At 44.8% G+C, this 27,892-nt stretch overlaps 1 protein-coding gene across 1 annotated transcript in view; it reads right to left on the bottom strand.

The window, feature by feature from the left end:
* Positions 1–27,892, bottom strand: part of rad18 (RAD18 E3 ubiquitin protein ligase) — a 489,896-nt gene that overhangs the window by 414,135 nt on the left and 47,869 nt on the right. The window contains exons 3-4 of the mRNA XM_070895750.1: positions 4,059–4,120; positions 321–391 (exon numbers count right to left, since the gene is read on the bottom strand). Coding sequence (XP_070751851.1) covers positions 321–391; positions 4,059–4,120 — 133 coding nt within the window. The remainder of the gene's footprint in view (positions 1–320; positions 392–4,058; positions 4,121–27,892) is intronic.

Here is a 27,892-nt window from a genome sequence, read left to right as displayed (position 1 = left end):
CCTCCCTGTGGAACTATAGTCCAGCAACACCCAACACCTTCAGAGAGGGAAGTGAGGAAATTGGCACAGAATAAAAAGATGCAACAAAATTGAAAGCCACACAAAAGTCAGCAAAGCAAGAGTTAAAATAAAGCACCTACTCACTAAAGTACACACTCTTTGAGATACACATACTGTGCCATCATTTACATGTAAATTCTATCACAGGAAAGCAAACTGCACTTCTAAAATTATTCAAACATTTTAGAGAACAAGAGGCCATTCCGATTAAATGAGATCTGAAGACATTCCACTGCACTTATTTACCAAAATTACTGTACCTTGCAGAGCGAAAGCATTTCACCAGTTCATCCAATATTCTGTTGTTTTGCAGCTCGGGTTCTGTCACAGTCTGTGGGGTGGTGTTGTGGGAAGAGAAACACAATTACAAATGAGACTCTGGGAGTTGGTGCCATATCTTAAAGTGTGCAAACAAAACAAGCAACACAAGGCAGAGTTTTGTTTCAAACATAGACCTTTCACTGGCACCACAACCCTCCCATCCAATGGGCCACCCGTGCCCGTCCACACTGGTTGGTTGCACACTGAATTTTAAACGCTGAAAACCAGACACTAGAAGTCTGATTTCCTGTACAGGAAGCGCGTCCGAACTTCAGAAACCTCGAGACCGAGGCCGTTCCTGATTTTGGGTGTTTCAGATTTCGACGTCCCAAACCCGGAAACGCCTGGGCCGAGGCGGGGGGGGGGGGGGGGGCGGCAGAGGGTCCAGGAGCGGCAGCATCGGCGACCGGGAAATACCTGCGTTAAAGACCTGCAAAAAAGGTAAATTGAAGTTTTTATTTTTTAATTCTTTTTCAGCGATTTAGTAGGTAAGAGTTTTGTGAATGTTTTGTGAATTTTTATTTGTTGTAATATTTTTGTTTGGTATTTTCCCCACTCCCTGGGCCCAACTCGCAGTGGTAATCGGCCTCGGACTAAAGTTGGCAAGGACCGCTGAATTGTACCGCTGGGCCTTTTTTTTTAAAAAGTAGCGGAGTGATTAGCGGTTTGGACGAAAAAATACCATCGCCGTTTTTTTAAAATGTCCGGATTTCGGAACATTTTCTGGATTCCGGATGACCCCTCCACAGATTAGCGCGGTGTCCGGATTGCAGAATATTCCAGATTTTGAACACTCAATCTGTACCTGCATGAAAAGAACGTTCTAGGCAAACACGTCATTCAATATCCCCGTACATTTGTGCTTTAATTAACTGAGCAAATGGTGAAAGCCCAGTATTCCATCCATTGTGCACAAATTCTCCTTCTTCTTAGGCAGTCCCCCAGAGTCTAGGATGACTTGCTTCCACGCTAAAATTAGTTCTAAGGTGACTGATACCAGGTCCCGAACTTCATTTTAAGGGGGTGGAAGATGCCTGTGCGTGAATTCTTTTAACGTGGGATGGCCGTTGCACACCAGATAACCACATGGACTTGACAGAGCAAGGTCTTGGTCCAATGCCAACGGGATTCAAGATGATTGGAGACCAGACTCTGCTGCTTGGGTCTAGCATACACACACACACACACACACACATATTCCTACTGACCCCCTTCCTCCCTCCCTCAGGTCCTCTCTCTCTGGTTTTCAGAGATCACAGTGTAGGTGAGCAGCTTGTGTATTTGTCCATAGAATACTGACACTGTACCGCGGGCCCTCCAGCTCCAGCACGCTGCTCTCCATATGCAGGTTCTCCTATGCTTTCTGCTCTCTCTCCAGCCACTCACGCTTTGGTCGTTGGTTCTTTACTAGTGACCATGCGTATTCTGGCCTCGTATCCCGACCTCACTGCTGGCCCTTGGTGAACCCGTCCTGGGCCCCAACCTTGCCGCTGGTCCGTGGTGACAAATACCCTATTATAGGGGTTGGGGATGGGCTCTGACCATCTTAAGGGTTCCTTCCTGGATGAGCAATAGCACTGTGCAGTGGACCACTAAGATATAGTGCTATGGAAAGGAGAGATACAGCTTCCCCACTGTTGAATTCTTTTCCCAGGTTGTTGCTGTCTAGGGCTATACGGAGCAAGGGGCAAGGAAGGAAAGCAAAACATTGTAAGGAGTGTCTCCACTGGCCTGGGAACAGACCTGACTCACAGACACAGGAAATGCTTGGCAGGAGGAGCTGCACAACAAGCTATATTCAGCTGCTATCTGGAATAAGGTCATTTTAGGAAAGAAAGAATTGCATTTACCCAGCATTGTCTCATGTCTCTCAAACCTCGCAAACAAATGAGAAAGCACATGAAGATCTCACGAACAGCAGTGAGATAAATGACAACTTAATCTGTTTTTGTTGGTGTTGGTTGAGAGAGCAATGTTGGTCTAGAGAAAGAGAGCCCCCAGCTATTCTTTGAATAGTGTTGAGCGATGTTTAACAGTCACTTGAACCCGTAGAGGGAGACTCAGTTTCAAGTCTCTTCCAAAGGTCAACACCTGCCACAATGCAGCATTCCCTCAGCGTCGCACAATAGTGCAGTGGTTTTCAAATTATTGTGTGGAAGATGCCCTGCAAATATTGGCACACTCCCGAGAACCTTCAGCCCTACCTTCTGATAGTGTTAGCTACCCAAGGGAAAACAGTGCTATCATGGCAGAAAACATTAGCAATAAAACAATGTATATCAGAATATACAGAACACAAAATTACAAAGAAACTGCGTTGACTGAGTGTGGCGTGACCCGCAGCAAAAATCCAACCTCTCAGAGCCCTGGGCTCTCACTCTCGCTCAAACTTCTTGTTTCTTCTTTCTATCTCGGACTTGGACTTTTCTCTCTTGTCCCCTCACGTCTCTTATTTCTCTCACTCTCCATTTCTTGCTTCCATGTTTATGTCTGCCCCCTCACAGACATATTACCTACTGTTTCTCTCACCATCCCACTCATTCTTGCTCTTTGTTTCTCTCTGCAGCTTCCCAGTCACATTCTGTCTTACTTCTTACTGCGCCTTGGCTTCATCCGTGGTTGACATTCTTTCGGACAGATGACCGTAAATGACATTGATTTGAAAAGATGACTTTTACAGTAAGCAGCACCTCTAACTCTGATGGCTTATTTCCGCTACCGTGGCACCCCGACCTGCGAGAGAACAGCTGGAGCAGCGTACCACTTCAACCTCCAGCGTGAGCTGCTCCAAGTGTGCGCCGATTTTGAGATGGACGAATGGGTGACGTCATCAAAACCCTAGTCACCGTTTTGGAGTGAGGACAGGAACATCGGCAGGGACCAGGTACAGAGGAATGGGAAGGTCGGGGCGGAGGAGTGGCAAGTGTTTGTGGCAAGATGCGGCGAATGTTTATGACAGAGGAGCAGAGAGAGATCGTGGCGGAGGTGCGACAGATGGGGCCCAGAAGAGCCGAGGGCCCAGGGGCAGCACGGACCAGCCCACACTGAGATATGTGTGCGCACGCTAGGTCCATGCAGCAGAGCAGGTCTCCATTCGTCCTGGTTAATCCTTGCCACTGGATAAAGGCCTAGCTCTGTCAAGCCCGTGTGGTGGCTGGTGTGCAACGGTCACCACACGTTAAAAAAATTCCCGCACAGGCATGTTCCACCCCCTCAATTGGAGTTCAGGCCTGGAACATCGGGTTCTTCATCGAAACACCTGTGAACTTGTGGAAGCAAGTCATCCTCGTTCGAGGGACCGCCTATGATGATGATGATGATGATTTTTGCAAAGCTTGTCTTCCACAAGGGGAAGCTTCTTTCACTTTGAAGAAGAACGGGATTGGATCTGAATTCTCAACACCTGAATCCCATCACAGGTGCATCAAGGATTTACCGTAAACCCTGTCCTTGACAGTCATGTTTGTCCCAACTATGATGCAATTATAGTTTCTGTACAGAATCACCCAATCCCAGAATTTTCAAGCTCTGGGTCTGGGATGGCCATGGTCTCTAACATGGAAAGATGTTAAGTTCAACATATAAGTAAAGGGCTTCGCATATCATTTTATTTTCTCATACAATATTCCAGATCGACCATTACCTATATATTTCAGGCCAGCGAAAATCTTACTTACCACACGACAGATCGGACACTGAGTCTTGTAGGATAAGAATTTCCGCACACACAGAGAACAATCTATAAAGAGAAAGAGAACAAAATGACTAAACCTTGCATGTCTTTTCACATAACATCCCCTCAGGTGGTACAGTAGGAATTGATCGAGTGAGGGTAATATGAAGGAGCATTTTTGTACTCTGCGGGTGCTTGCGTAGATGGGTAAGCAATCCATCAATTTTCTTGGTCAGGATAACTAAGCAGGGACATACTGAGTGCAGACAGCTTATTCAAATAACATTAGCCTGTTATACTGCTGCAAATGGCATTTCAGGGACAGGGTCCTGCGGAGAAGCTGTAATGAATCTGATCCTGGGCTACTTTCCAACCTGACCTCAGTGCTCAAACCCAACAAGCTTTACAGGGCTTGCAAACTGTAAGTTAACTCTAAACACGCCTCCTGGATCAAACAAACTTGGATAGCGCTGAAGATGTACTAACAAGACTAATGAATGAGCCTTAGAATGAAGGCAAAGCAAGGAACAGGTCTGAGGGTCAATAGGACGATGTATTAGAGAAGTTGGTGGGATCATTTTTTTTAGCATTCACACAATAGCATCTGCTGTACTTTAAATAGGAACATTTAAACGTGACTGTTACATTGTCATCATCATCATCATAGGCAGTCCCTCGGAATCGAGGAAGACTTGCTTCCACTCTAAAAATGAGTCCTTAGATCCAATATGAACAGTCCAATATGAAAGCCACAGTCCCTGTCACAGGTGGGACAAACAGTAGTCTAGGGAAGGGCTGGGTGGAGCTGGCTTGCCGCAAGCTCTTTTCGTTGCCTGCGTTTGATTTCTGCATGCTCTCGGCAATGAGACTCGAGGTGCTCAGCACCCTCCCGGATGCACTTCCTCCACTTAGGGCGGTCTTTGGCCAGGGACTCCCAGGTGTCAGTGGGGATGTTGCACTTTATCAGGGAGGCTTTGAGGGTGTCCTTGTAATGTTTCCGCTGCCCACCTTTGGTTCGTTTGCCGCGAAGGAGTTCCGAGTAGAGCGCTTGTTTTGGGAGTCTCGTATCTGGCATGCGAACAAATGTGGCCTGCCCAGCAGAGCTGATCAAGTGTAGTCAGTGCTTCAATGCTGGGAATGTTGGCCTGGTCGAGAACGCTAACGTTGGTGCGCCTGTCCTCACAGGGGATTTGTAGGATCTTGCGGAGATATTTGTTGGTGGTATTTCTCCAGCGACTTGAGGTGTCTACTGTCCATGTCTCTGAGCCATACAGACGGGCAGGTATTACTACAGCCCTGTAAACCATGAGCTAGGCGGCAGATTTGAGGGCCCGGTCTTCAAACACTCTTTTCCTCAGGCAGCCGAAGGCTGCACTGGCGCACTGGGGGCGGTGTTGAATCTCATCGTCAATGTCTGCTCTTGTTGATAAGAGGCTCTCGAGGTATGGGAAATGGTCCACGTTGTCCAGGGCCGCGCCATGGATCTTGATGACTGGGGGGCAGTGCTGTGCGGTGAGCTGTACAATGCACCAGTTGACCTCCCATAATGTTGCTCATAATGAGTCAGAGGATACAATTTTATGCTATGTAACATACAATGAGTATCAGGACCACTCATTTATTGCAATTGGATAAGGGAAATTTTGTTTTTATTACAAAGTATCTCAAGAGTATTTTCAGGTTTAAAATCTTGCAATTATATCCACATTTTGGGGCAAATTGTAAAACAGCGGCCTCTATTATTACTATACATTTGTTTATCCATGCCCTAACGTTGAGTCCTAATTTCTTTTTTTTTTAAAAACAATTCAAGATCCACACACAGATGGAAGATGTTCAAGGTAGTTAAGTAGATGCATGGATGCATCTTGATAAAAGCTTTTGTTAAGGTACCTCACACTAAGTTACTTCACAAGTTAGAATCTTATGGTATCAGTAGGAATTTGAAACTCTGGATGAGGAATTAACACCAAACCTGCAGCCAAAAAGATGTAGTTATCAGAAGTGGTTCAGCCTGGAGATATGGTGCCAGTGGAGTCCCCCCGGGTTCAGCCCGAGGCCCACTACTCTTCACTACCTTTATTAAGGAGTGATGTTGGGAATATGGTAAGTAAGTTTGCAGATGACACCAAAATCCGTGCAAGGGTTAAGACAGTAAAGGAGTATGATTACATAACAGATACATAGAATTATACAGCACAGAAACAGGCCAATCGGACAAACCAATCCATGCCAGCATTTATGCTCCACTCAAACCTCTTCCTATCCTTCCTCTTCTAACAATCAGCATAACCCTCTATTCCCTTCCCACTCGTACTTATCTAGCCTTCCCTTAAATGCATCTATATTCTTCGCCTCAACCAATCCCTGTGGTAGCGAGTTCCACATTCTCACCACTCTCTGGGTTAAGAAGTTTCTTCTGAATTCCTCATTTGATTTCTTTGTAACGATCTTATATTGATGGCCTCTAGTTTTGCTCTTCCCTTCAAGAGGAAATACTCTCTCTGTGTCAATTCTATTAAAACCTTTTAGAATTTTAAAGACCTCCATTAGGTCATCCCTCAGCATTCTCTTTTCAAGAGAAGAGAGACCCAAGCCTGTTTATTCTTTCCTGATAGGTATAACCTCGCATTTCTGGTATCATCCTTGTAATTTTTTTTTGCACCCTCTCTAGTGCCTCTATATACTTTTCATAATATGGCGACCACGCTTGGAGAATTGTACACAGTACTCCAAGTATGGTCTAACCAAGGTTCGATATAAGTTTAGCATAACTTCTCTACTTTTCAATTCTATCCCTCTAGAAATAAACCCGAGTGCTTGGTTTGCTTTTTTATGCCCTTTTTATTAACCTGTGTCGCTACATTTAATGATTTCTGTATTTGTACTTCCAGATCCCTTTGCTCCTCTACCCCATTTAGATTCTTATTTTCCAAGTAATATGTGACCTCTTTATTTTTCTTACCAAAATGTAATACCTCTCACTTATTTGGTGTTGAAATTAATTTGCTAATTATATGCCAATTCTGCAAGTTTCTTAATGTCTTGTAATTTGTTGCGGTGCTCCTCAGTATCAACTATCACCCTCCCCCCTCCCCCAAAAAAGTGGAGTCATCTGCAAATTTAGAAATTGTATTTTTGATTCCAAAGTCTAAAAAAAGATTTAGATGGGCTAGTGGGCATTGGCAAATAGCGTTTAATTTAGATAGACGTAGTGTCATGCGTGTTGGTAGGGCCAACACAGAATACATGTATCATTTGCAGGGAACAATACTGAAAGAGATTGAGGGAAAAAGATTGTGCACAGATCACTAAAGGTTCATAACCAATGTAGAGAAACTGTAGCTAAAGCTAACAAAGTATTAATAGAAGCAGTTAGCATAAATCAAAGGACACCATTTTGACACTGCATAGGTCACTCTCTAGAGTACTGTGCCCAGCTTTGGTCCCCCCACATGATGGATTATATAATTGCCTTGGAAAAGGTCCAGGGGAGAGCTACAAGAATGATTGCTAGCTTAAGGAACCTCAGCTACTCAGATAATCTATTTACTTTGGAGCAGTGTAGATTTGGAGGTGACCTCGTAGATGTCTACAAAATAACTGAAGGGCTGAATAGTTTCCCCATTGATAGATTTTTCCAGTTTAACAGATTGGGAAGGACCAGGGGACATGAGTTTAAAACTATATAGATTGGATTTTAGGTGGTTCATCTTTTCCCAGAGAATTGAGAGCTTCTGGAATACACTGCCAGCAGGTGTAGTGGGTGCTGAACACAAGAACATAAGAGCATCAGAAATAGGACCAGGAGTATGCCATACAGCCCCTCGAGCCTGCTCCATCGTTCAATAAGATCATGACTGATCGCCCTCAACTCCATTTTCCTTCCCGATCTCCATATCCCTTGATTCTCCTAGAATCCAAAAAACTATCTATCTCAGGGTTGAATATATTCAATGACTCAGCATACATAGCCCTCTGGGGCAGAGAACTCCAAAGATTCAAAACCATCTGAATGAAAAAATTCCTCCTCATCTTTGTCTTAAATGGCCAACCTCTTATTCTGAAACTATGCCCCCTAGTTCTCAACTCTCCAGCCAGGGAAAACAACCTCTCAGCATCTACCCTGTCAATCCCCCTCAGAACTCCCTTCGGATTCTGCACGCCTTCAAGAGGGAGCTGGACCAGTTCCTGACTGGGGCAGAGCTCACATCATATAGAAGGTAAGTGTCTTTATAGGTAACATTTGGACCATGTGATCTCCTGGAATGGTTTTAATCACCTGAAGGGGTCAGAGAGGAATTTTACAGAGTGTTTTTTCCCCTTATTGGCCCTGGGTTTATTGCCTCTCCAAGGAGATTACATGGCTACAGGGATGGATGTGAGGGCATATGAGGGAAGTGTTTAGTCATGATGGTCCAGCCCAGCTGATCTATACCTGCCCATCAATTTCATATGCATTGGGGAGGTGGAGGTCAGAGGTCATATAGTTTGGTACTATGAGAGCGTGGTCCAGGGATCTAGAAGTAATGGGAATGATTCAATTGGGTGGATGTAGAGAAACTATTTTCACTTGTGAGTGAGTTCAGAACAGGTGGACATAAACATAAGATAGCAATCAACTGATTAAATAAAGAATTTAGGATGAATTTTTCTACATAAAGCATGCTAAGAATGTGGAACTCACTGCCACATAGAGTGATTGAAGCAGATAGCATTGATGCATTAAAGGCAAGGCTTGACGCATATCTGAGGAAGAAGGGAATAAAATAGAACTAGCTTTAGTATAGAAAAATACAGAAAGACAACAATGGCAGTGGAGGGGGCACGCAGGTAGGGAGCTGTCAGAACAACTACTTACATTTATATAATGCCTTTAACATAGTAAAAACGTGCCAAGGTTCTTTAAAGGAGTGTTATCAGACAAAAACTGACACCAAGTCACATAGTAGTAGAGGTGACCAAAGTCAAAACACTCCCTTGTCTGTTTTCCAACCTCCCCCTACTGTCTCATGCTGCCCAATCCACACAATTTTAGCCTCAGGTCTATCCAAACCTCAGCTTTCTCGGATGGTCTAATGACCTTGTTTACTCTCCCTGATGGTACTGTGTGGCTGGCTTCAAGCCTACAACCTCAGCCCTCTCAATTCCACTAATCCCACTGTTACACCGACCCTCGTGACCCCTGACTCCAATGACCCCCACAAACCCTAACCCAGACCCATCCTTACTTGCATCCTTCTTTTTATGCGGGATCCTTTAATAGTGGTGGGAATGCCACTATTTTAAAACACCAGCAATATTTCTTTGAAGCACTTAAGCTCATTGTGCAACAACAACTTGCATTTATATAGCGGCTGTAATGTAGAGAAACATTACAGTGCTCTTTTGAAGTGTAAGCAAACAAAGAAATACAATATAAATACGTATTATTAGTCTTTTGTTAGAAAGCCTTAAACGTACCTTTACAGTTGGCAAATTATTATTCATTGCTCTTGAAAAGTGAACCATCAAATGTTAGTACATGGCCACAAGGGCATGAAGCCTCTGTGACAAAGCCATGACGGGGGTATTAATTCGCTGGTATTACTGCTCCACTAATTTATTTATTTTCTGAAATGCCTGCTGCTCCATTAGTTTTATTGAGTTGAATTCATCATTTAGTTGCTGCCACTGACGCTCTATTGATAATTAACGGAGCAGCAAAAACAATGAATTTAATAGTTTCCTGTTGTACCTACTGCTCCATATCTTTATTAACACACTGATCCTTACTGATCCATTGATTTATTGCTGCGTCCTTTACTTATTCATTCATTTGTTAAATTGTTGCTGTGACAGTTTCTCTCAATATATTAATTCACTTTTTTCTGGTGGGAAAGTAAGCTGTGAGGAGGATGCAAAGAGGCTGCAAAGGGACATAGAAACATTAAGTGAGTGGGCAAGAACATGGCACATGAAATATGATATGGAGAAATGTGAAGTTATCCACTTTGGTCAGAAAAATAGAAAAGCAGAATGTTTTATGAAGGGCGAGAGACTGGGAAATGTTGGTGTTCAGAGGGACCTGGGTGTCCTTGTACACATAGAAATTAGGTGCAGGAGTAGGCTATTCGGCCCTTCGAGCCTGCACCTCCATTCAATATGATCATGGCTGATCAAATCACAAAGTTAACATGCAGTTCCAGCAAACAATTAGGAAAGCAAAATGTGTTATGTCTGTGATGTACTTATGAATGACTCCACGAGGCAATGTGTTGTACTCAAACTGTAGTGACCTTGGTCCTTGATTCGTAACTCCAGAGTGAGGCACAAGCATGATGGGCAGCCTTTTATACTGGGCCCTGTACACCTATGCAGGTGACCCTCAGGTCTCCCACGGTAGTGCCCTCTGGTGGACAGCCTCTGCCACAGGGGCAGGAAACCCCGGTCTCCACTAGTTGCACCCTCTATTGGTGCCTGCATAATATATACACAGTGTAAACCTTATTAATAGTACATCAGGTAACAAGTCTCCATCTTATGCAACTATACAGTGACTACACAGAGAGTATATCTATAGTCTGCATATATATCATCATTCTCCCCCAAGTACTTTGTGCCAATTACCTTTGCACTATATGCTCTGGTTTAGCTCTCCCCAGACTGAAGTGCCAATAGCCCTTGCACCTTGGCTGTGCTTTGGCTTGGCTCTCTCCCCATTAACCCCCAAGTCCTTTTGCTACAACGTTGGGTAGTGGTTACCAGTTTGGATGGTTCGATGATGCAGTGGAGGTTCCAGTGGGTTCTGGATGTGATCCATGTGTGTGTCCATGGCTACATACATCCATTCTCCACCCCCCCTCCCCCACCCCACACAGCGAGATCATGCAGCAGGCCCATTACATTAACATACAGGATCAGGCACAGTGCAAGTACAAAGAAAGGAAGTTACAGTTTGTATCGTGATACTTTGGTTCAGTGACTTACATTCGTTACGTTTTGCGGTCATGCGCCAGGATTGGGTAGATTGCATTCATGATTAAGTCATGGTAAGTACTGAGGTAGCAGTACAGGCATGCGAGGACGCAGGTTCCAGAGCAACCGGACGGGGTCTTAGTCGTCTGATAGCGGCGCTGTGCACCCTGCTAGTGGGGTGGGCTTGGTTCGTTCGCCTAGCCAGGACTCAGGGCCTTTGCCGTTGCCTAGTGGTGGGCAGAGCCACAGATGTGTGTGGCTTCCCTGTCGTCCTTTGAGGGCTGGAGAATCTTCTGCCTGCTCTCTAATAGTGTTGGGAACCTGGCTGCTCCAGATCCCATTTGGGGAACTCGTTGGTTCTGACCTTACGCTCCCAGACATGGCCGAGGTAGCGACTGGGTCTGGGGGCTGCACCGTCTCCACCCGGGTGGTGGGCAACGGCGGCCGACTGCGCATATTGGCGGCGTTTTCATTTCCAGGTCCATGGCGAAGTGTCATTGGGTGCCTGCAGCATGGGATAGACCTGGGGCAGAGTATCAGGATCAGTGCCTTCATCCTCCCGAATTCGCTCGCTTGCTACTTTTGGGGACACTTTATTCCCGACATCTCGCAACAACATTTTGTTCACAATCTTAATCGGTTCGTTACATTGATTGCCATGCATACAATGTCTCTATAAGTTCAGTTGGTTGCAGGTCTCCTTTAAGAGTACCCTGCTGGCTTTACCCAAATCAAATCCTTTGTTACATACCACGTGTTGGTCCCTCAGCCACGCAATCTCCTGGCCCTCAGGTCTGCGGTGAGTGTAGAATCTATGCCTGGCCGTGAGGATGCTCTCTTTTGGTTTTAGTTGGTCACGAATTAGTTCAGTCAGCTCATCGTATGTCTTATCCTTGGCCGTCGTGGGTGCCAGCAAGTCCCCCACAAATGGTCAGCAGCATAGCCTTGCGCTTCTCCACCAATGTGTCCGTCTCCCCTGCCAGATCGTTTGCCACAAAATATTGATCAAGCCTTTCGTGAAGGCATCCCGATCATCACCCCTCTGCGAAGTCTTTTAGTGTGCCAAAGGTAGCCATAATCATGTGAAAGTCCGTATTCTCGTCGCCAGTTGTTATGTCTGTTATGCACTTATGAATGACTCCACGAGGCAATGTGTTGTAATCAAACTGTAGTGACCTTGGTCCTTGGAATGTAACTCCAGAGTGAGGCACAAGCATGGTGGGTAGCCTTTTATACTGGGCCCTGCATATCAATGCAGGTGACCCTCAGGTTTCCCACCGCAGTGCCCTCTGATGGACAGCATCTGCCACAGGGGCAGGAAACCCCGGTCTCCACCAGTTACACCAGCACCTGCATAGTATATAGACCGTATAAACCTTATTGATAGCACATCAGGTAACAAGTCTCCATCTTATGCAACTATACAGTGACTACACAGAGAGTATATCTATAGTCTGCATATATAACAGTATGTTAGCCTGTATTACAAAGGGATTTGAGTATAAGAGTAAAGAAGTCTTACTGCAATTCTATAGGGTTTTGGTGAGGCCACACCTGGAGTATTGTGTACAGTTTTGGTCTCCTTACCCAAGGAAGTGGGTACAACAAAGATTAACTGGGCTGATTCCTGGGATGGGTTGGATTGTCTTATGAGGAGATTCATAGAAACATAGAAAATAGGAGCAGTAGTAGGCCATTCGGCCCTTCGAGCCTACATCGCCATTCAATATGATCATGGCTGATCCTCTATCTCAACACCATATTCCTGCTTTTTCCCCATACCCCTTGAAGCCTTTTGTGTCTAGAAATCTATCTATTTCCTTCTTAAATATATTCAGTGACTTGGCCTCCACAGCCTTCTGCGGTCGAGAATTCTACAGGTTTATCACCCTCTGAGTGAAAACATTTCTCCTCACTCAGTCCTAAATTTCCTAGAGTTTAGAAGAATGAGAGATGATCTCATTGAAACATATAAAATTCCTAAGGGGCTTAACAAGGTAGGTGCTGGGAGGATGTTTCCCCCTGGCTGGGGAGTCTAGAACTAGGGGTCACAGTCTCAGAATAAGGGGCGGCCATTTAGGACTGAGATGAGGCGAAATCTCTTCACTCAAATGGTGGTAAATCTTTGGAATTCTCTACCCCAAAGGGCTGTAGATGTTCAATCGTTGAGTATATTCAAGATAGAGATTGATAGATTTTTGGATACTAAGGGAATCAAGGGATATATGTGTGGATAGTGCGGTAAGGTGGAGGTGAGGTAGAAAATCAGCTATAATCTAACTGAATGGCGCAGCAGACTTAAGGGCCAAATGGCCTACTCCTGCTCCTATTTCTTATGTTCCCATTTTTCCATTTAATTTACTGGTATTCACTGCTGCTGGTGTTCATTATTCTATGAATTTATTGGTTCAATGGTGCTGGCTGCTCCATTCATTTATTCATTCACTCGTGCGCACTTAGCTATGCTGTGATATTCATCAGTAGCCTTTTGCTGTTAATAAGTTGCAATGCACATGGTTCGTGTTGGTTTCATAGTTTTCAGTTTTACTGCTGCAATTATATTGTCAAAAAAAGACCTATTTTGTATGAATCTGTTATCCTTAGAACAGAGAAGGTTTTGAGGAGAGTTTTTAAAGAGGTGTTCAACATCATGAGGGGTCTAGACAGAGTAGATAGCGAAACTATTCCCATTTCGGAAGGGTCGAGAACTAGAGGACATAAATTTAAGGTGATTGGCAGAAGAACCAAAGGTGACATGAGGAAAAACTTTTTTGCGCAGGGAGTGGTTGGGACCTGGAATGCACTGCCTGAAAGAGTGATGGAGGCAATTTCAATCATGGTCTTCACAAGCGAATTAGATAAGTAACATAGAAACATCGAAAGTAGGTGTAGGAGTAGGCCATTCGGCCCTTTGAACCTGCACCACCATTCAATAAGATCATGGCTGATCATTCACCTCAGTACCCCATTCCTGCTTTCTCTCCATATCCCTTGATCCCTTTAGCCGTAAGGGCCACATCTAACTCCCTTTTGAATATATCTGACGAACTGGACTCAACAACTTTCTGTGGTAGAGAATTCCACAGGTTCACAATTCTCTGAGTGAAGAAGTTTCTCCTCATCTCGGTCCTAAATGGCTTACCCCTTATCCTTAGACTGTGAGCCCTGGTTCTGGACTTCCCCAATCGGGAACATTCTTCCTGCATCTAACCTGTCCAATCCCATCAGAATTTTATATGTTTCTATGAGGTCCCCTCTCATTGATCTAAATTCCAGTGAATATAAGCCTAGTCAATCCAGTCTTTCTTCATATGTCAGTTCTACCATCCCGGAAATCAGTCTGGCGAACCTTCGCTGCACTCCCTCAATAGCAAGAATGTCCTTCCTCAGATTAAGAGACCAAAACTGCACACAATACTCAAGGTGTGGTCTCACCAAGGCCCTGTACAACTGCAGTAAGACCTCCCTGCTCCTATACTCAAATACCCTCGCTATGAAGGCCAGCATGTCACAGGCAAAGGGCTGTGGAGTGCGACCAGTTGAAGTGCTCTTGTAGAGAGCTGTCACAGGCTCGACGGGCCGAATGATCACCTTCTATGTTGTAACCATTCTATGATTCTATTTCATCTCCATGTTATGGTAGTAGGTTCTACAGTACCGTTTTAGGATGTGTGATCATTACTATAATGTATTTGGTTCATGGGTTCTTTGCTTAAGAATTCATAGCAACATATTGCTATTAGAGCTAGTTTGTTAATAAATTAAGATTGAACAATCACACTACACATTACCAGTTCATCCACTAGGCTCACAACTGCATACCTCATCGTGGATGATCCAGACCCAACTGACTGGGGTTTTATTGAGTTTTGTGAAGATCGCATGACTGGCTAAGCCACTCAATGCAACAGCTCTATAAACCTGTGAGCATGGTCACAGGTGCATACATTACAATTATATTCTTTGTGAAGCTCCAGGTGATATTTTTCATCACTGTACGGGTCTTAACTCGCTTTCTTGTGTGCAACACCATGGGATGGTATGTTGCCTCCCTGGTGCAAGAGTCAAGGATGTTTCGTAGCGGTTGCAGGGCATTCTGGAGGGGGAGGGTGAACTTGTCGTGGTGCATATAGGTACCAACGATATCGGTAAAAAAACGGGATGAGGTCCTACAGCTGAATTTAGGGAGCTAGGAGTTAAATTAAAAAGTAGGACCTCAAAGGTAGTAATCTCAGGATTGCTACCAGTGCCACGTGCTAGTCAGAGTAGAAATAGCAGGATAGTTAAGATGAATATGTGGCTTGAGGAATGGTGCAAGGAGGAGGATTTCAAATTCCTGGGACATTGGAACCAGTTCTGGGGGATGTGGGACCAGTACCAACCTGACGGTCTGCACCTGGGCAGGACCGGAAACGGTGTCCTAGGGGGAGTGTTTGCTAGTGCAGTTGGGGAGGGTTTAAACTAATATGGCAGGGGGGTGGGAATCTATGCAGGGAGACAGAGGGAAGTAAAATGGGGGCAGAAGCAAAAGGTAGAAAGGAGATAAGGAAAAGTGGAGGGCAGAGAAATCAAAGGCAAAAATCAAAAAGGGCCACATTACAACATAATTCTAAAAGGACAAAGAGTGTTAAAAAAACAAGCCTGAAGGCTCTGTGTCTCAATGCAAGGAGCATTCATAATAAGGTGGATGAATTAACTGCACAGATAGCTGTTAACGGATATGATGTAGTTGGGATTACGGAGACATGGCTCCAGGGTGACCAAGGCTGGGAATTCAACATCAGCGTTATTCAATATTCACGAAGGATAGACAGAAAGGAAAAGGAGGTGGGGTAGCGTTGCTGGTTAAAGAGGAGATTAATGCAATAGTAAGGAAGGACATTAGCTTGGATGATGTGGAATCTGTATGGGTAGAGCTGTGGAACACCAAAGGGCAGAAAACGCTAGTGGGAGTTGTGTACAGACCACAAACAGTAGTAGTGAGGTTGGGGATGGCAAACAGGAAATTAGGGATGCGTGAAATAAAGGTACAGCAGTTACCATGGGTGACTTTAATCTGCATATAGATTGGGCTAACCAAACTGGTAGCAATACGGGGAGGAGGATTTCCTGGAGTGTATAAGGGATGATTTTCTAGAGCAATATGTCAAGGAACCATCCTAGATTGGGTGATGTGTAATGAGAGAGGATTAATTAGCAATCTTGTGGTGCGAAGCCCCTTGGGGAAGAGTGACCATAATATGGTAGAATTCTTCATTAAGATCGAGAGTGACACAGTTAATTCAGAGATTAGGGTCCTGAACTTAAAGAAAGGTACTTCGATAGTATGAGACATGAATTGGCTAGGATAGACTGGCGATGATATTTAAAGGGTATACAGCAGACATTTAAAGATCACATGGATGAACTTCAACAATTGTACATCCCTGTCTGGCGTAAAAATAAAACAGGGAAGGTGGCACAACCGTGGCTAACAAGGGAAATTAAGGATAGTGTTAAATCCAAGGAAGGGGCATATAAATTGGCCAGAAAAAGCAGCAAACCTGAGGACTGGGAGAAATTTAGAATTCAGCAGAGGAGGACAAAGGGTTTAATTAAGAGGGGGGAAATAGAGTACGAGAAGAAGCTTGCAGGGAACATAAAAACTGACTGCAAAAGCTTCTATAGATATGTGAAGAGAAAAAGATTAGTGAAGACAAATGTAGGTCCCTTGCAGTCAGAATCAGGTGAATTTATAATGGGGAACAAAGAAATGGCAGACTAATTGAACAAATACATTTGTTCTATCTTCACTAAGGAAGATATAAATAACCTTCCGGAAATAATAGGGGACCGAGGGTCTAGCGAGAAAGAGGAACTGAAGGAAATCCTTATTAATCAGGAAATTGTGTTAGGGAAATTGATGGGATTGAAGGCCGATAAATCCCCAGGGCCTGAGTACTTAAGGAAGTGGCCCTAGAAATAGTGGGTGCATTGGTGATCATTTTCGAACAGTCTATCGACTCTGGATCAGTTCCTATGGATTGGAGGGTAGCTAATGTCACCCCACTTTTTAAAAAAGGAGGGAAGAGAGAAAACAGGGAATAATAGACTGGTTAGCCTGACATCGGTAGTGGGGAAAATGTTGGAGTCAATTATTAAAGATGTAAAAGCAGCGCATTTGGAAAGCAGTGACAGGATCGGTCCAAGTCAGCATGGATTTATGAAAGGGAAATCATGCTTGACAAATGTTCTAGAATTTTTTGAGGATGTAACTAGTAGAATGGACAAGGGAGAACCAGTGGATGTCGTGTATTTGGACTTTCAAAAGGCTTTTAACAAGGTCCCACACAAGAGATTAGAGTGCAAAATTAAAGCACATGGTATCGGAGGTAATGTATTGACGTGGATAGAGAACTGGTTGGCAGACAGGAAGCAAAGAGTAGGAATAAACTGGTCCTTTTCAGAATGGCAGGCAGTGACTATTGGGGTATCGCAAGGTTTACTGCTGGGACCCCAGCTATTTACAATATACATTAATGATTTAGACGAAAGAATTGAATGCAATATCTCCAAGTTTGCAGATGACACTAAGCTGGGTGGCAGTGTGAGCTGTGAGGAGGATGCTAAGAGGCTGCAGGGTGACTTGGACAGGTTAGATGAGTGGGCAAATGCATGGCAGATGCAGTACAATGTGGATAAATGTGAGGATATCCACTTTGGTGGCAAAAACAGGAAGGCAGAATATTATCTGAATGGTGACAGATTAGGAAATGGGGAGGTGCAACGAGACCTGGGTGTCATGGTACTTCAGTCATTGAAAGTTGGCATGCAGTTACAGCAGGCGGTGAAGGCGGCAAATGGCATGTTGGCCTTCATAGCGCGAGGATTTCCGTATAGGAGCAGGGAGGTCTTTCTGCAGTTGTACAGGGCCTTGGTGAGGCCACACCTGGATTATTGTGTACAGTTTTGGTCTCCTAATCTGAGGAAGGACATTCTTGCTATTGAGGGAGTGCAGTGAAGGTTCACCAGACTGATTCCCGGGATGGCAGGACTGACATATGAAGAAAGACTGAATCGACTAGGCTTATATTCACTGGAATTTAGAAGAATGAGCGGGGATCTCATAGAAACATATAAAATTCTAACGGGATTGGACAGGTTAGATGCAGGAAGAATGTTCCCGATGTTGGGGAAGTCCAGAACCAGCGGTCACAGTCTAAGGATATGAGGCAAGCCATTTAGGACCGAAATGAGGAGAAACTGCTTTACTTAGAGAATTGTGAACCTGTGGAATTCTCTACCACAGAAAATTGTTGAGGCCAGTTCGTTAGATATATTCAAAAGGGAGTTAGATGTGGCCCTTACGGCTAAAGGGATCAAGGGGTATGGAGAAAAAGCAGGAATGGGTACTGAAGTTGCATGATCGGCCATGATCATATTGAATGGTGGTGCAGGGTCGAAGGGCCAAATGGTCTACTCCTGCACCTATTTTCTATGTTTCTATGAAATAGACCATCTGATAGTAATCGGATTGGCTACAGGATCATTCAAAGCAAGCTAATTTAGGTATTATATAGGAAACCATAGATTTAAATCCCATTCATTATATATGGAGATTGTGAATTAACTAATTTTACATACCTAGTGGAATTCATTTGAGATTTGCATTTAGCTTTGTCTACAATTTACCTACAGTCCCAATGGGTCAGCAAGCAAAATTATAACACTATCAGACTGACCTACCACACTCCTTCCATGTACATCATGTAAAATTAAGGAGTGCAGAGAGAAGGAAGAAAAATATCTGCCAGGGTTCCTGTTACCGATTGCTTTCCAGTCACTTCTCGTCCAATGGTTCTCAAACTGGGGTCCGTAGAGACTTTCCAGCGGGTCCGCAAAAAAAAAAAAATCGGCGATGGAGAGCGACCTGCTGCGTTGCGGCCAGGCTACTTAACAGGGTGATGAATGGTTTCCATGGCGGCGGCAGCAGAGGCTGTGCGCTGTCGGAAGAGGAAGAGGGAGGGGAAAAGACTGCAGGTAGCTAGCAGCAGCTCCAGGCGACAGGAATGCCAGTGCCACTAACGCCCGCCCGCAGTGGCAGGCTGTATTGAGCCGCTGGGAGCCCGACAAGTTTCTGAGGGCTTCGTGAAGGGGCTGCGAGTTGGGCTGGTGGTGGTGGCCCGGGGTTTGAGTGGGAAAAGCATGTCGCTGAAGAAACTCAAAAACCACCAGCAGATTGGGGAAGCAGGCGAAAGCCGGCAACGTTTTATAATAATGGCCAAAGCCTCCGATTTACGGGATGATGATGTTTAACTCGATGCCTCCCGCGAGTTACTCCCTTTCTGACTCCGACTCACGCTTCGGTGGAAAAGAGATCTATGCGCAAAGTCGTTGCTACAGTGTCTGTCAGCTATCGGAGCAAGTCTGAACCCGTCCTCACCCAACAAAATTAAATCAAAACAGTAAAATCAGGTCACACCCCAAGACTGCATTCTGTTTACCCAGGGAGAAGAGATGTCTCATCTACTTCACCTTTGGAAACAATCCAACTTCAAGAAATGGATAATGATGCAGAAGGATAATTGAAGTCAGATGTACAAGTACGAATAGAAACCTGCTGAAATATGCAATTTATGACAGTGAAATAATAAGTGGGATCAAATATTGTGAAAAAAAGACTGTAGGCCAACAAGGGCCGCAATGTCACCGCCGGCAACAGGAGTCGGAGGCGGAAAAGCGCAGGGCCAGCTGTTCAGAGACGAACCGACCATCTGTAAACAAAGATCCCATTCTGACTACCAGCCAGCTGCAGCAGTGCCGGAATACGGCCAAAAAAAAACAGGCCCAGTAAGTCGGACATACATCTGTCTGTCCACGGTCAGGGGCTGGCCAAGCAGCAAATTTGCCGTATTGATCGGGACAGCACTTGAATACACTCAATAACCAATGCATTTGTAATTTTCTTTTTACATCGATGCTTTAAAGTCACTATCATTTTATGCATACATACTTGAGGGATTCCCATTTTCTAAATGTCGCCATAGCTATTATGTAATTCATTGTCAGAAGATCCTGGTGCAATATCAATACAAGGAAACAATAATGATTTAGATGGGGGGGTCCATAACTATTAATCCATTTGAAAAGGGATCCTTCAACCATAAAAAGTTTGTGAACCAGTGATCTACTCCCTGCATGGTTAGAGACGGCAGGTTATGGCATGAACAGGCGGCGACGTGATGCCCCATGGTGTCCACTAGCCTGCAGACATTAGCTTCTAGGCTTATAAAGAAAGGTCACTTAAGAGCAATTTTTCAGAAAGCTAAGTGAACCAAACGCCAACACGAGTCAGCACCTTTTACCAAGTATCGGTTTAGCTCAGTTGGTAGCTCTCTTGCCTCTAACTCAGCAGGTTTTGAGCACATAACCTAAGATGACACTTCAGTGCATACTGAGGGAATGTTGCATTGTCGAAGGTGCTTTCCTCAGGTGAAAGCTTAAAACTAAAACCCCAGCTGCTTGTTCAGGTGGCTGTTACAAGATGCTGTGCCAATGCATCCTCCTGTATGTACTTTGTGGGAAAATAGTAGTGTCTTTACTAAATATATGTTTGTATTCTCTTTTCTTTATTGAAAGAAATGCCATGACACATTTTGACAAAGAATATAGAGTTCTCCTGGTGCCTTGGCCAGCATTCACCCCCAACCACCACGAAAACAGATCAACTGCTCATTCTTACTTTTGCAATCTTGCTGAGTACAATTTGTTTGTTGCAATCCGCTCCAACACAATGTAAAAGTAATTTGTGTGAAAGGCATTGCGATGTTAGGTGTGATAAGTTGCGATGTATGCAGGTCTTTCAGAAGATGGACGAAAACGGACAGCAAGAATGGAGTGGAATTTTCCAGTTTTTCAATAATGTTAATTATTAATAATCACAATATTTTAAATTTTTTATCTGTTGCAACATGAGGAAGAAACCTATTAAAGGGCATATCCATAATTGATTATTCATCAAAGCAGACTGCTTCGTAGTGTTGTCCCGAGGGTTAGTTAACATTCTGAAATGAATGTTATAGGGAAAATACACTTAATCCAATAGATTAAACTGATCTTACCACTATCAGTGAAGAACTTGTAACCACCATTATACTTCAGCCTAATGTCATACTACTCACAGTGCTCTCTTCACACCATTTAAGTCTGGAGCATGAAAATTTCACACACCACACCATTACAAATAACCAAATCCCAGAGACAAGAAAGTGCCCCTCACCCCACTTTTTCCTAGCTCTGTACTTGCTTAAAAACAGATAATCTCCAATATCTTCCAGTTCTGATGCAAGGTCATTAACCTGAAACGTTAACTCTGATTCTTTCTCCACAGATGCTACCTGACCGAATGAGTATTTTCAGCAGTTTCATTTTTTATTTTAGATTTCCAGCATCTGCAGTATCTTGCTTTAGTCCCAATGACAAGACTTATTTCACAGAAATAATTCAAACCTAAACTTGTAATTAATTAACGATTCTGCATCTTCGGAGAGTGCTGAACTATCAAATAGTCTGACACTGATACTGCAGTTGAGCTGCTACCACTAGCCTCGGTGTTCTGGGAAGAAAAAGAAGGAAATGAAGCAGGTTTTCTGCTCCAGCTATTCACCGATCTCTGCTGGAAAATATGTGCGCGGTTCCATCAGATATGTTCTGCCTGAATTGCTTTATTAACCGGTCATCTCGCAATCTATGTAACGTGATCACATCAGCATTTTTTTTTCATCTCCGCACTCGGAGGCTGAACTCCAAGCCATCGTCAACACCTTCACCTAGGCGTACAAGAGCATGGGCCTTACACTAAACGTCCTCTACCAACCTTCTCCCACCACACAGCATCCCGGTTATCAAAATCCACGAAGAGGCCTTGGATAACGTGGACTATTTTCCATACCTTGGGAACCTACTGTCAACAAGGGCAGACATCGACGACGAGGTCCAACACCACATTCAGTATGCCAGTGCGGCCTTCAGTCGCCTGAGGAAGAGTGTTTGAAGACCAGGACCTCAAACTCAACACCAAGCTCATGGTCTACAGAGCACCGGTGATACCCACCCTCCTATATGGCTCAGGTTATCTAGATCCACGGTGCGGCCATGGACAACGTGGACCATTTCCCATAACTCGGGAGCCTCTTATCAACAAGAGCAGGCTTTGACAACAAGATTCAACACCGCCTCTAGTGTAGCCTTCGGCCGCCTGAGGAAAAGAGTGTTTGAAGACCAGGCCCTCAAATCTGCCACGAAGCTCATGCTCTACAGGGCTGTAGTAATACCCGCCCTCCTGTACGGCTCAGAGACATGGACCATGTACAGTAGACACCTCAAGTCGCTGGAGAAATATCACCAACGATGTCTCTGCAAGATCCTACAAATCCCCTGGAAGGGCAGACGCACCAATGTTAGCATCCTCGACCAGGCCAGCATTGAAGCACTGACCACACTTCATCAGCTCTGCTGGGCAGGCCACATTGTTCGCACGACAGACACGAGACTCCCAAAGCAAGCGTTCTACTCTGAACTCCTTCACGGCAAATGAGCCAAAGGGCGGCAGAGGAAATGTTTCAAGGACACCCTCAAAGCCTCCCTGATAAAGTGCAACATCCCCACTGACACCTGGGAGTCCCTGGCCAAAGACCGCCCTAAGTGGAGGAAGTGCATCCGGGAGAGCACTGAGCACCTCGAGTCTCATCGCCGAGAGCATGCAGAGATCAAGCGCAGTTGGGGAAAGAGCGTACTGCAAACCAGTCCCACCAACCCTTTCCCTCAACATCTATCTGTCCCACCTGTGACAGGGACTGTGGTTCTTGTATTGGACTGTTCTTTCACCTAAGGACTCATTTTTAGAGTGGAAGCAAGTCTTCCTCGATTCCGAGAGACTGTCTATGATGATGATGATGGCTCAGGGACATGGACTATGGAACCTCAAAACACTGGAGAAGTACCACCAATGTTGCCTCCGTAAGATCCTGCAAAGCCACTGGCAAGATAGACGCACCAACGTCAATGTTCTCGCTCAGGCCAACATCCCCAGCATCGAAGCACTGACCACGCTTGATCAACTCTATTGGACGGGCCACATCATCCGCATGCCTGACACGAAACTCCCAAAACAAGCTCTCTACTCGGAGTTCCGACACGGCAAGCAAGCCGCATGTGGCCAGAGAAAACACTTCAAGAACACCCTGAAGGCCTCCTTGATAAAGTGCAACACCCCATCGATACCTGGGAATCCCTGGCCCAAGACCGCCCAAAGTGGAGGAAGAGCATCCGGAAAGAGCTGAACATCTCGAGTGTCTTCGCCGAGAGCAAGCTGAAGCCAAGTGCCGACAGTGGAAGGAGCGCACAGCAACCCAGGCACCCCAACCTCCCGTTTCTCCAACCACCGTTTGTCCCACCTGTGACAGAGACTGCAGGTCCCGCATTGGACTCTACAGTCACCTGAGAACTAATTTCTAATGTGGAAGCAAGTCAGCCTCGACTCCGAGGGACTGTTTATGATGATGATGATGATGATGACGATGATGATGATGATGATGAAATGGCCTATCAAGCCAGTTAATTGTACCAAACCGCTGCAAAGAAATATCATGGACTGTGGCAGTTCAAGAAGGGGGCCATTACCACCACCTTCTCAAGGACAATTAGGGATGGGCAATAAATGCTGACCTTGTCAGCGAAGCCCACATCCCTTGAACGAATAAAAAAAAAATTATTATTGCAGATACCTTTGGAGTTTTCTCCTCTGTTTCTCAATTGTTCTGCTCATCTGTCTGTTACGCTGCCACCAGTCTGCTGCAATGCAGAAGCTGCACCACACTAGAGTACGACAGCAAGAAAAACCGTCAACAGCAACCTCCTAGACATGAAGGGTGGTCCTGAAGAGCAGACAGAGCAACCGGACGACTTTCAGACACGTTACATGTAGGACTGTAATTTTACTGTTTTTGGGGGGGGATGGGGTAGATGGTGTGTGGAAGAGAAAGAAAAGGCGGTCAACATAGCTGATGAGATTAAACACACAATCAATATACCACTGTCACCTGGGATTAAACATTCAATATAACTACAAGGGCTGACAACTGATATTTTAAAGAAACAACATACCAGAGAGATTGTCTGCTAGGATGAAACACTAGAAATACTGCAAAATGGAAACTATAGCAGCAGTCAGTTGGAGACGAGCTCCTTCAGGATCAATAAGGGCTAAAGTTGGGATACGCTATACAGTCCGATAGGATGAAAGCCTCAATTAGTCAGTCTATCTGAAACAATTAAATGCTTTCATGTATGACAAGGTGTACAGTCTCAAATTAATTACCCACAACTGCCTGCTCAGATCCCTTTGAGATGAAGTACATTGTGCACTAGCCTCCCTCAATCCCTCGGCAATCTTTGACATGGTTGACCACTCCATCGTTCTCCATTGCCTTTCTTCTTTGGTTCAGTTCAGTGGGACTGCCCTCACTTGGTTCCACTTACTGAACCAACTCTGCTCACTCTTCCCAGCTCTACATTAGCTCCAGAGTCCTCCCAGGATCCATTCTTGGCTCTCGATGTAACCTATGCAGCTGAGAGTATGCTCACAGGTTGGTGGAGCTGTTGAGTTGGGAGTGGCTTAGCCAGTCACATGATGTTCACAAGACTCAATAAAACCCCAGCCAGTTGGGTTCGGGGGATCCACGATGAGGCAGGTGGTTGTGAGCCTGGTGGATGAACTGGTAATGGGTAGTGGGATTGTTAAACATAGAAACATAGAAAATAGGTGCAGGAGCAGGCCATTCAGCCCTTCTAGCCTGCACCGCCATTCAATGAGTTCATGGCTGAACATGAAACTTCAGTACCCCATTCCTGCTTTCTCACCATACTCTTTGATCCCCCCCGAGTAGAAAGGACTTCATCGAACTCCCTTTTGAATATATTTAGTGAATTGGCCTCAACTACTTCCTGTGGTAGAGAATTCCACAGGTTCACCACTCTCTGGGTGAAAACGTTTCTCCTTATCTCGGTCCTAAATGGCTTACCCCTTATCCTTAGACTGTGACCCCTGGTTCTGGACTTCCCCAACATTGGGAACATTCTTCCTGCATCCAACCTGTCCAAACCCGTCAGAATTTTAAACGTTTCTATGAGGTCCCCTCTCACTCTTCTGAACTCCAGTGAATACAAGCCCAGTTGATCCAGTCTTTCTTGATAGGTCAGTCCCACCATCCCGGGAATCAGTCTGGTGAATCTTCGCTGCACTCCCTCAATAGCAAGAATGTCCTTCCTCAAGTTAGGAGACCAAAACTGTACACAATACTCCAGGTGTGGCCTCACCAAGGCCCTGTACAACTGTAGCAACACCTCCCTGCCCCTGTACTCAAATCCCCTCGCTATGAAGGCCAACATGCCATTTGCTTTCTTAACCGCCTGCTGTACCTGCATGCCAACCTTCAATGACTGATGTACCATGACACCCAGGTCTCGTTGCACCTTCCCTTTTCCTAATCTGTCACCATTCAGATAATAGTCTGTCTCTCTGTTTTTACCACCAAAGTGGATAACCTCACATTTATCCACATTATACTTCATCTGCCACGCATTTGCCCACTCACCTAACCTATCCAAGTCACTCTGTAGCCTCATAGCATCCTCCTCGCAGCTCACACTGCCACCCAACTTAGTGTCATCCGCAAATTTGGAGATACTACATTTAATCCCCTCGTCTAAATCATTAATGTACAATGTAAACAACTGGGGCCCCAGCACAGAACCCTGCGGTACCCCACTAGTCACTGCCTGCCATTCCGAAAAGTATCCATTTACTCCTACTCTTTGCTTCCTGTCTGACAACCAGTTCTCAATCCACGTCAGCACACTACCCCCAATCCCATGTGCTTTAACTTTGCACATTAATCTCCTGTGTGGGACCTTGTCGAAAGCCTTCTGAAAGTCCAAATATACCACATCAACTGGTACTCCTTTGTCCACTTTATTGGAAACATCCTCAAAAAATTCCAAAAGATTTGTCAAGCATGATCTCCCTTTCACAAATCCATGCTGACTTGGACCTATCATGTCACCATTTTCCAAATGCGCTGCTATGACATCCTTAATAATTGATTCCATCATTTTACCCACTACTGAGGTCAGACTGACCGGTCTATAATTCCCTGTTTTCTCTCTCCCTCCTTTTTTAAAAAGTGGGGTTACATTGGCTACCCTCCACTCCATAGGAACTGATCCAGAGTCAATGGAATGTTGGAAAATGACTGTCAATGCATCCGCTATTTCCAAGGCCACCTCCTTAAGTACTCTGGGATGCAGTCCATCAGGCCCTGGGGATTTATCGGCCTTCAATCCCATCAATTTCCCCAACACAATTTCCCGACTAATAAAGATTTCCCTCAGTTCCTCCTCCTTACTAGACCCTCTGACCCCTTTTATATCCGGAAGGTTGTTTGTGTCCTCCTTAGTGAATACTAAACCAAAGTACTTGTTCAATTGGTCTGCCATTTCTTTGTTCCCCGTTATGACTTCCCCTGATTATCACTGCAGGGGACCTACGTTTGTCTTTACTAACCTTTTTCTCTTTACATACCTATAGAAACTTTTGCAATCCGCCTTAATGTTCCCTGCAAGCTTCTTCTCGTACTCCATTTTCCCTGCCCTAATCAAACCCTTTGTCCTCCTCTGCTGAGTTCTAAATTTCTCCCAGTCCCCAGGTTCGCTGCTATTTCTGGCCAATTTGTATGCCATTTCCTTGGCTTTAATACTATCCCTGATTTCCCTAGGTAGCCACGGTTGAGCCACCTTCCCTTTTTTATTTTTACGCCAGACAGGAATGTACAATTGTTGTAATTCATCCATGCGGTCTCTAAATGTCTGCCATTGCCCATCCACAGTCAACCCCTTAAGTATCATTAGCCAATCTATCTTAGCCAATTCATGCCTCATACCTTCAAAGTTAGCCTTCTTTAAGTTCTGGACCACGGTCTCTGAATTAACTGTTTCATTCTCCATCCTAATGCAGAATTCCACCATATTATGGTCACTCTTCCCCAAGGGGCCTCGCACAATGAGATTGCTAATTAATCCTCTCTCATTACACAACACCCAGTCTAAGATGGCCTCCCCCCTAGTTGGTTCCTCGACATATTGGTCTAGAAAACCATCCCTTATGCACTCCAGGAAATCCTCCTCCACCGTATTGCTTCCAGTTTGGCTCGCCCAATCTATGTGCATATTAAAGTCACCCATTATAACTGCTGAACCTTTATTGCATGGACTCCTAATTTCCTGTTTGATGCCCTCCCCAACATCACTGCTACTGTTTGGAGGTCTGTACACAACTCCCACTAACAATTTTTGCCCTTTAGTGTTCTGCAGCTCTACCCATATAGATTCCACATCATCCAAGCTAATGTCTTTCCTAACTATTGCATTAATCTCCTCTTTAACCAGCAATGCTACCCCACCTCCTTTTCCTTTTATTCTATCCTTCCTGAATGTTGAATACCCCTGGATGTTGAGTTCCCAGCCCTGATCATCCTGGAGCCACGTCTCCTTTTGCTAATAAACCAATTGGTTCTTAATAGCACTGTGTTGCTATGAATTCTTAAGCAAAGAACCCATGAAGCAAATACATTACAACCTACTAACCCCATCTCATCTACATGCTGCCCTTTGGTAGCATCATCCGGACAAGTGTGATCTGCGGAATACCAAAGGGCAGAAAACGCTAGTGGGAGTTGTGTACAGACCACCAAACAGTAGTAGTGTGGTTGGGGACAGCGTCAAACAAGAAATAAGGGATGTGTGCAATAAATGTACAGCAGTTATCATGGGCGACTTTAATCTACA

The sequence above is a fragment of the Pristiophorus japonicus genome, chromosome 12 (genome assembly GCF_044704955.1).
Source record: "Pristiophorus japonicus isolate sPriJap1 chromosome 12, sPriJap1.hap1, whole genome shotgun sequence".
NCBI classification, from domain to species: Eukaryota; Metazoa; Chordata; class Chondrichthyes; family Pristiophoridae; genus Pristiophorus; species Pristiophorus japonicus.
This window is presented reverse-complemented; position numbering and strand designations above follow the sequence as displayed.